We start from the raw sequence: 12,738 nt of genomic DNA on the forward strand, positions 1-12,738 counted from the left end.
CTAGCACATGAATAATCTAAGGATGATACCTACTTACATCTCTAATGGAAGACTAATGAAAAACATTACTTTTAAGAAAGCCTGCATTAAGACCTGTTGTGGAAAAGAAGTACTAGTAAATGAGGATTTTCCTGCGAGATTTAGAAATTTCATTGCATGAAAAATAGAAGTTGTCACTATATTTGTTCCTTCTTTGTAAGTTACACAGTGTTTCTTACATCAATTGTTTGTGCAAAATATTGCCATACTTGAGTTGTTGGAATGCTCTCTTTTTTTGCAGTACAACTAACAGAAATCTGAATTTGATAGTGAAATTAGTTTTGGTGACATATAGGCTGTTTCCACACTGCATTAAAGGGATGGCCCACTCACTGAACGCTGCTAGCTTTTCCCCTTCACTACACGTCTCCAGTTTCAAAACAGTAGCAGGCTGTTTGGCTTCCATTTTTTTGGCACCTTTTTTGAGAACACACTTTCCCACACTTTCCTGTGTCCCCAAAAACACACTGAAAAAATGGAAGCCAAACAGTTTGCTACCATTTTGAAATCGAAGACATGTGGAGTGAAGGAGAAATAGGAGCAATGAAAATAGGAGCATCTAGTAATAAGCTACAAGCACGCACATGCTAAAGCTATAGCAGGGAGGGAGCAAGCATAACTCTCTCATCCTAGAGCAAGATTCTGGTCCAGTAAAGCCTATATGTCACCTTAAAGAGGTGCTACTAGGCCCAGATCTTCTGCTACAGACCAACACAGCTATCTCAAATATTGCTTCATCTTTTTAATTTCCCCCCCTAAATCAGACCTGAAATCAAAGCTTCTTGTTACTACTGAAACAAAATTAAGAACTCAAAAGGCTGGACTTGATATTAAAGGGTGAACAAATCTTTACCATAACAACCCCTGTTTCATGAAAAGTGACGGGGGCCAGAAGAAAAATGTACGGTGGAAAAGTTGTGAAAGAGTATTTAACTCTTTCTCCTTCCATATCATCACCTCCTCAAAGCTGTCCCTCTTCCCCTGACCTTCAGAAAGACATTTATCCTCAAGAACATGTTTGAAATTCTGTGGAACAGGGATAGTTGTCAGGGAACAATTGGGAGCAGAGAAGTAATGGTCAGGGAAAGGATTATCTCTGCCGTATCTTAGGCATTGTAATTTTCATTGGATTTTCTCTGGTTTTGTTTCTTTTTGGTGAAGTGAAGAATGAGGAGCCAATTGGTATCCTCTTGTGCCATCCTGACCTACCCCACTTTCTTACCACCCTTGCGCCTTCCAGCAAAGACCCAAACACTGACGTGTATACAGGTACCTTTTAATTGCTATCCTGCTATCGCCCTTCTCTTCCCCTTTCTGCAGCCTTAACTTTTGCTCCAATCTAGACCCTTCCTTCGAAAACCTCCACACCAGTTCTGTAAATATCTTTCTTTATTACTACTTCTGTGAAATCCACTTTCACACACAGACACCCAGCTACATCTTATTTACAAGGTTAATTTATTTTCTCAGATCAACAGCTCCAAATCTACTCTGTCCCTTATGCAAAGTTGTCCCACTGAAATGGCTTCTCTTTTCACTGTAGGTCGCTTCCCTTTTCATTATAGATCACTCTATAGATATTCCACTCATTTCCATCTCATCACCATCTTTGGCTCTGTCCTTCTCCCACATGTTTATGCCATCAGAATACATGCTATGGAGTCCTGGAGGGCTCCGTTTTGTCCCCCCCCCTTTCAATATATATACCAAGCCACTGGGCACAATTGCATGGAGATATGACACCCGATAACATCAGTATGCTGCTGTCACCCAGCTGTACCATTCTTCTTCATCTGTTTTAGGCCTTGCACTCTGCATAGAACTAGTTTAGTTCAAAGCAGCTGTCTCGGAGTGGTCCTGAGAGAAAGAAGAGCCCTGTAGTGAAACTTGTCCCGAGGGGAAAGGAGCAAGACAGGGAGGGGCCAGATTCTGGAAGCTATATTGCACCTTCATTCCTGTCTTTGGGTCGATCTGTTCTTTGGTAGAAAGGAGGTTTCAACATGCTTCTCTCCTCACAAGGGACAAACAGCTTCCTACCAACCTTACCTGATAAAGCTGCAGCCTTTGTTCTCAGGTTCAGATGTAACTGACCATCATTCATGTTCTTATAATGGCAACCTAGCTGATGTAATACGTTCTCTATGGGACTATTGACTCAAGTCTGCTGTTGAGAGGTTGCAGAGGGGCTGTGGCTCAGTAGTACAGCATCTGCATGCAGAACTTCCCAAGTTCAGTCTCTGGCATCTCTAGTTAAAGGATCTGATATGATCCTGGTGATGTGAAAGAGCTCTGCCTGGGACCCTGGAGAACCACAGCCAGTCTAAGTAGACCAGTATTGACTGTGATGAACCAATGGTCTGATTCAGTATAGAGCAGCTTCAGGTGTGTTCACTTAGAAGTTTCAGCTGGTGCAGAATGCTGTCGCCTTCCTGAAAAGAGGTACTTGAGCACATGATACCAGTATTCCAGCATCTGCCCTGTTGCCATCTAGGCTCAATTCAGGGTGCTGGTCATTACCTATAGAACTTAGACATAGCATAGCTGAGTAGGCTGATACTGATATTCCATTATAATTTCTTTAAGTTCACTATCTGTGGTCCCTGTCAGGACTGCAGAAGTACACACAAGGCGGTTGGTCCCCCTGATGTGCTAGAGTGCTACATGTAGGGAGCTTTGCGGGGCGGTATTTAAAAGTATGACCTACAGTCTGAAGTGATAAATACCAGAATTCTGTCATCCTGTTGTCCATGATGTAGAGAATGGCTCGTCTCCACTGATACTGGGAGTTATTACACATGTGTTAATTAAAGCTGAATCTTAATAACCCGAATGTGTGAAACTGCCATAATATTTCTCATTAAAACATGTTGGACAGTTGCCTGGGCAACTTGGAATGTGATAATTCCGTCATGTCAACTATCACTTAAACTGAACAGGAGCGCTCACACAGAATAAGTGACTGGGAAATGGTGTATGCTACATGTAAATTAATTCTTTCCTTCTTATAATAAACTTCCTTCTTATAAATATATTGTTTAACCAATGCCCTGCCTTTTAAAAAATCATTACATTAATCTTTATTTGAAATTGCAATATTTAATTAGTCAAGGGATGAACAGCTTGCATTTATTTTATATGTTAAGAGTTTATATTGTTTACATCCATAATCTTGGTTCATTTTTCAACTTTAAAACCTTTTGTTTTCTGCTGCTGTACATTCTGAACAAGAATAATTAAGTTCAATGTTTTGCATAATTAGCTGATAATAGATTACAGATAAGTGGTCAGAAAAAACTGAAGTTTGTTATTTCTTTCTGGAATGCAGTAATCCTACACAAACCCAAGTAGAGGTTTTTTTGGCTTAGAATGTCTGATTCATACATGACGAGCAAACTGTATGATCTTCTAGCTTGGCCTGAATGGTAAAGTACATATGATACATAATTACTGTAAAAACAAATGAAAAATGACAAATGTCTGTGGTTAGATTTGATCTACATAAAAAACAAGGCAGGATGAAAGTGAACTACCAGGTAGGTACAAAGAAAAGTGCTTTTTCTTTTCTTGGATCTGAAGCTGCTTTTTTTTTTTTTACTATTCTTAGCATTTAACTCAGTTTGACTATTTATTTGCTGTTGGAAAAAATCATGCATCTTTAAAATGATGAAACATATTCCACTCACAATAAACTGGTCTTCTGTTCAATGTAAAGCCCCTCTTTTCAGCTAATTGCTGCCCTTTCTATATGCAAATCCTGAACAATTCCTGTCTTACCTGACTCTTCTGAAATTTCTGTCTGTTCTTTCTTTTTAATTCTCAAGCTCACTATTTGGATAAAATAGTTAAAGGTACTGTATATTTGCTCTTCCTTGACATGTTTCATCTATATTCTAGCAACCATTCCACTAGACTTGGCAAAAACAACATATTCTTATATGTACTCCATGAATTACAAATTTCATTCATGTTATTTTCCACATTACTCTGATATAAGAGATGAAGACTTTTAATATTTTTGCCATCCCTTAACACTTTATAAGCAATTTGTGAGTTTTGCTATTCCTGTATAAATGGATTAGCTTTGATGGTGTCAAAAAACTGAAGATAAGTCATGCATTTGCTGTTTGTGGTTTTTCACGTCTCCTAGCTTTTGATAGGAGGAATCTCCTAGGCATCATATATGTAGAAAGATAAGAAAAATGAAGAGTTTGTGGAAGAGTAAGAAAATGTCATGCCTCCAGAAATAAATTGCAATATATTAAATATGTATTTAATATTAACCAGTAGTGCTGGTGGCAGGGAACCAACATGCTCCCTGTTTCTCTGCAATCATAAAGTACAAGCATTATGGGAGCATGATATTTCTTTCAGTAGCAGCATTTCATGTAGCCTGGGGTTTTGACAGGTGCATTGGAAGGGGGAGCTGAAAACACCCCATGCCTGATCAATATACTCATCTAACAGTGAAATCCTAAACAGAGTTATTCTGCTTAGAGTTACAGAGTAACTCTGCTTAGGATTTCACTGAAAATGGTATTTTTGGAATTTGGCTACCAAAATTCATAATAAGCTGACTAACAGTGAAATCCTAAACAGAGTTACTCCAGTCTAGCCCACTGATTTCAGTGGGCTAAGAGTGGAGTAACTTTGCTTAGGATTGCACTGTAAGTGTGGAAGAATTTTCAAAATCGCTGAAATGAGCTCTTATTGCTAGATTTCTTTTCCTGCTTTTCTAAGAAAATATCGGGTAGCACAGCTGACTATTGCTGAACAGCAAAACATACCACTCAACAGTAAATGTACCATATCTTCAGTTAAAATAGAAGTTTGGCAAAGAAATATATGTGTGTGTATATATTTAATTCTCACCAATACTCCCCCTGTTCCAGATTGCCTTTCTTCTATTCCTTATTTGTGCTTTTTCATTAGAATATGGCAATATTCATGGCAATATCCAGGCTTTCACATAATATATCACATTCAATTGTTCTCCGCAAACGGTTTGCCAATCGGACTGATAAAACTGCATGTCCCGGGTAAACAAAATGGAAGAAACTCGCGTCAGAAGTCAAATTTGCCTTTTTCTATATGATATTAAAACATGTAGATGGCCTAAACAAGCAGCCTAATCTAATCTCAGCCTGGCATGGTGACATGATATCCATAACTATAACTTCATCATACCTTATCGTGAGATGTTACTTATGCTCCCCTTCCATCTGTAAGTACTAATTTTACTAAAGGCAATGATACCCATAGAATGATCATTTCATTTGTGCTGTGTAGGTGGAGAAAGGAGTACATTCAGGGCTTTTTTTCAGCAGGAACGTGGTGGAACGGAGTTCCGGAACCTCTTGAAAATGGTCACATGGCTGGCGGCCCCGCCCCCTGATCTCCAGACAGAGGGGAGTGTAGAATGCCCTCCACACTGCTCAGCAGCACAGAGGGCAATCTAAACTCCCCTCTGTCTGGAGATCAGGGGGCGGGGCCACCGGTCATGTGACCATTTTCTCCAAGGGCAACCCACTGAGTTCCGCCACCTCTTTTCCCAGAAAAAAAGCCCTGAGTACATTGATAATTCCAAAAGCGTTAATAGCCACAAGAACAGATTCTGCCAAGCACAAGTGTGCAAAACAACAGGAACAGGAGAGTATTCTAGCTCCCAGAGGCCGTAGAGAGATAAAACTTTAAAAGGTGGCGGCACAATTTATCTTTTATGCTGTATAGAGTTACAAGTAACTGCTGTGTCCTGAGATATCTGATTCGTAGCCACTGATTATCCTTATGCTTCTATACATGCTTATGTGAATGTCTTACCAGAGTGATAGATAAGGAATAAGGAATACTACATATTTATGAACTGTCATCATCCTCATACAGGTCATGTTGGCTGCATGCCAGGTTTTCATCAGCAGGAAGTGACAGATACTGTTTTTGATGCAATGTTAGATTTAAAAAATAGATTTTGGATATATTAAATAATTTTAATTGTTTCCCAAATTTTCCCTCCTTGGCCATAAAAGCCGACAAGATAGGATATAAAGGTAACAGCACAAAAGCCTTAGGGAGATTGTCACAAAAAAAATCACTCTACGCTATCTGTCTTGAAGCACGTCACTACCGTGTTTTTGTTCAGTCTATCAATGTTTTATTGTGGTCCTTATGGTATTTCATTTTGTCCGTCCTAAGTAATCAAATACGCACAGCTATTACATTTGGTTGGAAATCCTGTCGGTCCTGTCCCATCCGTATGCAGCCTGAATCCTAATGTTTGTTAGAATAGATGCTAAGCTGCTTCACTCTGGGCTTTGCTTATTCTGTGAGAAGGAATGTACTTTTGGCATAAAGTATAGTCATTGAAATTGACCTATACTTTGTGCAATTATTTAATGCACTGTAATTTCACATGACTACACGGCAACTCTGAGACCAGATAAAATTAATGTTCTTTTTTTTTTTTTTACTGAGTGCAGAGGAGCTTACCTGCTTCAGAATTTCAAAGGATTTGTTTAAAATAAAAAGTAGCTTAACAAAAACTAAACTATTAAGAAACCAACAACACATCTATAGCAAATAATTATCTGCTCTGTAAGTGCAGAAACCCTATTGTTTTATCTAGCGGCTGTGTTGTATGCTATGCTCACATTGCCTGCTGCTCTGCTAAACGGAATGAAAACATAATTTTGTCTGGCCTGCAGGTATTTAAAGGATTCTTGGATATATTTCCTGCCTGCACAGGTAAGTGGTGTCTCAAGTGTCAGATCAATCAAAGATGCCACTTAGTTAAGAATTAGAATCCCAGGTAGTGTTGCTGTTACTCTCCATGTGCAATTACGGTATTTGTGCTGTTCTGAAGGCCTGTTCCCAGTAAGTGTCCCCTGTTTGTATTACGATTAGATTGAAAGTCATTATAATATTTAAATCACAGTGTCCCTTTTTGTCTGTTTTGACAGAGGGATGCCCTGGTCTGTGTAATAGCAACGGAAGATGTACTCTGGACCAAAATGGCTGGCATTGCGTTTGTCAGCCTGGATGGAGAGGAGCAGGATGTGATGTCGCCATGGAAACTTTATGTACCGATAGCAAGGACAATGAAGGAGGTAGGAGTTGCACAGTGAAATTCCTCCACTGCTTAAAAAAAATTGTAAAATTATCGGCTTCCCAATCAGGTGGAAAAATACTGCTGTGAGAATGATACAGAGCTTTTACTACCTGTGATGAGATACATGCAGGAATGTGCTACAACATTTATTGCCTTCATTTAGTATGCTATCAAATCCTTAAGAGATGGTTACAGCAGGCAAAATGTGTACATCGAAATCCATTAGTGAGCATTAGGTTCCAAGTGGTAGTATTTTATTTGAGGGCAAAAATAACATTGTAATTCCGTGAACGTTAAAATAAAGCTGCATACCAACAAAGAACAGTTGTGAAATCCATATTCAGGCAAATATTTGAAGCCGTACATGGAACTTTGTTGGGATACCATTTTGTAACAACTTCATATTTTCCAAAGAACCATTGTTAGAAATAATCTCATCCCACTGAATATATTGCCAACTCAAGAACGTTTCCTTATCTCACTCCAGCTTTGACTCATTACTGTGTCATTCTGCCTTTAGCTCATTTTGAAGATCTTCAGAAAAAAATTCGAGGAACTATACTTGTGCAATCATATTCTCTCAACCCTGTCTTTTCTTCTTTCCTTTTTCTTAATTGCATTTCCTCTTCTCACCTTCTCACTCCCATTTGTGTTACTTATCTGGATAATTCCCTAGCCCATGCCTCTGCAACTTGTGCCTCACTCAGCTGAATGCAGCCTTCCAGCCATGTATTCTGACATACCATAGGACTGAAAACTGCGGTAGTCAGAGAACTACTGGCCCAGCTAATTTGGGATCTTCTGGCTCCCTTAGTATAGGGGTGGGTGGGTGTCAAAACTGTTTTACCTGCTCTCGCCAGTTGTCCATTCTCTTTCTGATTGTTTTGGTTTTTTAAAATATCCATGAACGTATTGTGCACTCATATATTCTGGGGCAGAAGAGGCCAGGAGGTGAATGTGTGTGAGCATATGCACAAAAAAATCAAAGCTGCCATTCTCGACTGGTGTTTCACCTGGGCTTCCATATTGGGAATGGCAGTGAAGCTTGTTTTGTTGCCTCACCTACTATGTCTGATGGCAGATGGACAGAAAAATGACCAATGAGAACCTGTTCTGGATTAAGTGAATGGTTCCACTTGCATTGTTTATATACACACACAACCTCCATTTTTCTCCAAGTGGCTTATAACATTGTTCTCTCCTGCTCTGATTTATTCTTACAATAAAACACTTTTGAGGTAGGTTAGAGTGAAAGAGAGCAGCTGGCCCAAGGTCACTCAGTGAACTTCCATAGCAGAGCGGGGATTCAAACCTGGGACTCCTACATTATAATCCAGACCTCTAACCACTATACCACTACAACCTCAACTGCCAGCCCAGCTCTGTTAGCCATGTTAGCTGGCCACCACCCTCCCATCATCATCCCCAGCCTTGTCTTCCCAGAGCTAGATTGGGGGTCTAATAAGAATGATGCTAATCAGCAGTCCTTTGTATGTGTGCGTGCTTGTGAAAGAGAGTCAGCTTCTTTTCTTTGTGAGAATGAGAGAAGATATTCGCATATGAGGGTGTCTCTCTGTGTATTGAGGTAATTTTCAATGAGTCAGTGTTTCTAGATGCTTAGTTATATGATCGCATAATGCCTAATGTGATTTGACAGTCTCCAATCAGTAGCCAACTTGTCTCACTTCCTTGAGTGATCACTTTGCACGGGTTTTGAGTATTCTATCATGGACTCACAGTTCAGTTCTCAGTATTTCCTACCTATAAAACTGGTAAACATTTTCTAGAATGCCTTCGAAATGCTTAAACTTATGACATGTATTTCACTAATGAGTTCAGCTGCTTGAGTTAATTCACTTTTCTTTCTTGCTTTGGACATAGTTGTACTAATTTTACACAAGGTTATTGACGATAGCTTGACACCACATGTAAACATATCGCTTGATGGCAGTGAGCTTGGCATCATGAGCATCCCATCACTTTAGATCAGGGGTCCCCAACCTTTTTGGGCCTGTGGGCACATTTGGAATCCTGATAGAGAGTAGTGAGCATAACCACAAAATGGCTGCCGCCAGAGGTGGAAACAACCACAAAATGGTTGCCAGCAGAGAAAGAGGTAACTAGAGATTATAAATATTGTCATGGTGGTAACCATGGCTATGACAATGCAAAGTATGGAGTTCAGAATGTTCCCTCCTCCCCCAAGAAAAATGTATATTAACGTGCTCAGTTTCTTGAGGTCTTTGGTACGGATTTACTCTGATGCATGCTTACCTGTTGTACAGTCTACATTATAAAGGCCAGGCTTTTCATTTACCCAACTGAAATTATGGAATGAGTATGTTGTGAAAAGCCTTTGTGAGCGAAAGGCAACAGCTGAGAACCGTTTTTAATAAGCTCATATATACACTCAAAGTATAACTAACAAGTGTGTTATGGGTTATTATTTTTCTAAAATAAACACAGTTCATGTCTCAAATTTGTGGTAATTAATAGCTTCCACTACCCCTTTCCTGAGTTAAACTTTGGAGTGCTGCTACTTGGGAGGGAAGGGCTCTGGCTAGCTGAGGGGGCTTCACTTCCCCCCCACCCCGAACCAGCCAGTCTTGTTCCCTCCAGAGCGCTGCTACCAGGTTTAAGAGAGAATGGCTTTTCTTTTCCTGTATGTAGTAACCAAGTTGTTCCCCTCCCTGGCTCCAGCGGCACTACTTGGAGCAGCAGGTTTGGGGTGGGAAAAGGGGGCTTTTCTGTTTCTCCCTCCGCCAGGCTGAACGGGTGGGAAGGTGAATTTGTAAGGCCTAGGACAGGCAAATAAGATCCTTCTGCTGCAGGTGTTCAAGCAGAATATGCCCAGCTGTGCACAAGCCCTTCCAGAAAAGCCTCAGTGGGCACCCAAAAAGGTGTCCATGGGCACCCTTGTGCCCATGGGCTATGTGCTGGGGATCCCTGACTTAGACGAACTGAGGGTTTTTGTGGCTCAAACCCTCTTACCAGTGCTCTGTGCCACTGGGCTTCATCTATTCTTGTTGAGTACTGCCTGCTTATCATCCCAGGAATAGTGCTGAACCTTTTGGGTACTACCCATTGATTCCCCCAGGCACTGGACCCGGGTTCTGCCCAATCATTAGAATTTTGTCTTTCTGCAGTTGACGGATCTAGCTATCCATGGCAGGTGGGTTGCACACAGTTTGTCAGATTACAGACTGTGTTCTGTTCTACCACCTGACTCCTTCACCTCCACTGATCTCTTAAAACCTTAAAACATTTATCCTGAATTTCTTAATGCAGTATTCCTTCTTCTTTTCAAAACCCTTGAACTTGTCTCTATATTTTGGTAATGATGTCTCAATCCCTTACTTTTATGACCTGCTCATTCCATTCAACTGAATCCACTGTTACTGACAGTTTTAGAGACCTTCTCCTTGTCAGATCTAAGGGCCATATTATTTCTGCTCCCTTCTGTTTTCTCTTTTCACTGAGGCTAAGTTAACGATTTCTTTTCCCATTTCAGCTGCTGTCTATCCACTGGTCCTTCAATGTCTGTAGTAGTTCTCACTCACTGTTTCTAATCATTGTTTCACGATCTAGTTTAATCTGGTTAGACTGTTGGACTGAGGCTGGAGCCCCAACATTGGTATAAAGTTCACTGGGTGACGTTGACTGCATGCCTCTCTCTCATTCAGCATAATCTACTATACATCTTGTTCTGAAGATGAAATGTAGGGAGTCCATATATACTGTCCTGAAGTATTAGGAGGAAGAGCTGGATAAAAATGTAATACAAAAATAAGAGTGGGGGCTTAGAAGGGACTGCAGCTCTGTGGTTAGAGCATAGGCTTTGCATGTAGAGAGGTTCTTGGTTGAATCCTTGGCATCTCCAGTTTAAAAGTATGTCAGGTAGCCAGTACTGGAACGAATCTCCTTCACGTTCTGAAGTAGCACTGCCAGCCAAAGAAAACAGTTCTCAGCTTGATGGACACATGGATCTGACTTGGTTTAAAGTAGCTGTATATGTTCTTCTTTCCTCCTACTCTTCTGGGATGTCCTAACAATAAAAGTCCTTGCATAGGGTTGCCAGGTTCCCTTCCTGTTCCAGCAGGAGGCTGGGGACCTTGCGCTTACTTTTCTTGTGGCCCCAGCATGCTTCATTTGCATCTGCACGGCCTCACACCTGCGCGATGATGTCACTTCCATTGATGTCATCACATGGGTGTGGGAGCACAGATGCACTTCGCAATGGGCGAATTTGGGTCACTGCAAAGCACGCACGCACTCTCGGGGTGAAGCAATGACATCACGCCCAGGAGTGACATCGTTGCACCGCCCTGGGAATGCACATGGGTGGTCCATTCCCATGCCTTACTCCCCCACCAGCCAGGTAAGTGGTGGGAGTGTGGAGTGTGAAGGCGGGGGATCCCCTGCCCCCACTGGGGGAAAGGAATCCCTAGTCCTTGGCCCCCATAACTTTTTCTTTGTATACATTCTATCTCTAGTTGCTATAATTTGTTCTCCTGGAACTTATTTTATTTATATGGATTATTTATTTATTTTACTAGCAGATAGTGTGTGGTGTTTGAACTGAAGAAGATGAAGCTCTCCGGTAACTTCCGCAAGTCTCTCTCTCTCTCCCTAACCTAATTCTGTAAGAACAATGAGGAAAACAAACGTACACGGCTCTGAATGCTCTGCAGGCACAGCAGGATATAAGTGTGATAGATAAATAAATTCACTTTCCCCCAGCCCTATAATGCTAGTTGTTTGTTCACATTTCTTCCTGAATGACTGTCAGCTTTTCATGAAGATGGAGCTCTTCGGTTTCCCTTGCAAGTCCCAGATTTTTTTTTCTCACTGTCAGAAATATTCCTCTGCTTGCAAAGTGTATTCACTCTCTCCCTTCCCTTTCCTGCCATATATATATAGTTGTCAAAACTTGCTTCTTGCAGAGGTGCCCTTTCTTCCTGCTACCCATCCCCCAGCTTTCTTTTCTTACTTTACTGATCGCTTCTGTAAAGGACTGCAATCTCCTCCTTGCTGGCCTTTTGGTTGGAGAAGATCACCCTGCTTAGATGAGCAAATGTTCTTCTTAAATCTCTGAATAAGCATGAGATGCCCTGAAACATATTGCAAAGGAGCATTCCCAATTAACAGCAGCCCTGCTCAGTCATTCAAAGTGTGTTCAACTCCGCATGTGTGTGTGTATAAGCGAAGCAGAAGCATGCCTACCGACTCCTACTCCCTGCCCAAACACACAAATATCTCTACAGCAATCCGTATGTTCTGTAAGCACTGCCAAGATCTTGCTTTTTGCAACTTTCCTAATCACTTATGCAAAGCCTATATGCACATACTTGGACATGTGTCCATGAAGACATTTGTCTGTCTGCTCAGACATTCAGAGTTAGACCAACACATGTAAGAAGAGTACGTGCAGTATGCATATATTGTTTGTATATGGATTAAGCAGTTGGACAGACTCAGGAAAAGGTTGGGTAACACTGCAGTGATCTAGAATAGCATAGAAGTCCTTCTAAAAGGGTTTTCATAGGTTAATTCCACACAGGATGCAAAAGTGCGTCCCTGCTGCTGCAGGAGCAGCA

General features: G+C 41.0%; 1 protein-coding gene across 1 annotated transcript in view; it reads left to right on the forward strand.

The window, feature by feature from the left end:
• The window catches only part of LOC129336562 (teneurin-3), a 208,115-nt gene that overhangs the window by 82,491 nt on the left and 112,886 nt on the right, over window positions 1-12,738 (forward strand). The window contains exon 10 of the mRNA XM_054989724.1: window positions 6,993-7,139. Within this exon, the coding sequence (XP_054845699.1) occupies window positions 6,993-7,139 (147 nt within the window). The remainder of the gene's footprint in view (window positions 1-6,992; window positions 7,140-12,738) is intronic.

The sequence above is a fragment of the Eublepharis macularius genome, chromosome 10 (genome assembly GCF_028583425.1).
Source record: "Eublepharis macularius isolate TG4126 chromosome 10, MPM_Emac_v1.0, whole genome shotgun sequence".
Classification (NCBI taxonomy): Eukaryota; Metazoa; Chordata; class Lepidosauria; order Squamata; family Eublepharidae; genus Eublepharis; species Eublepharis macularius.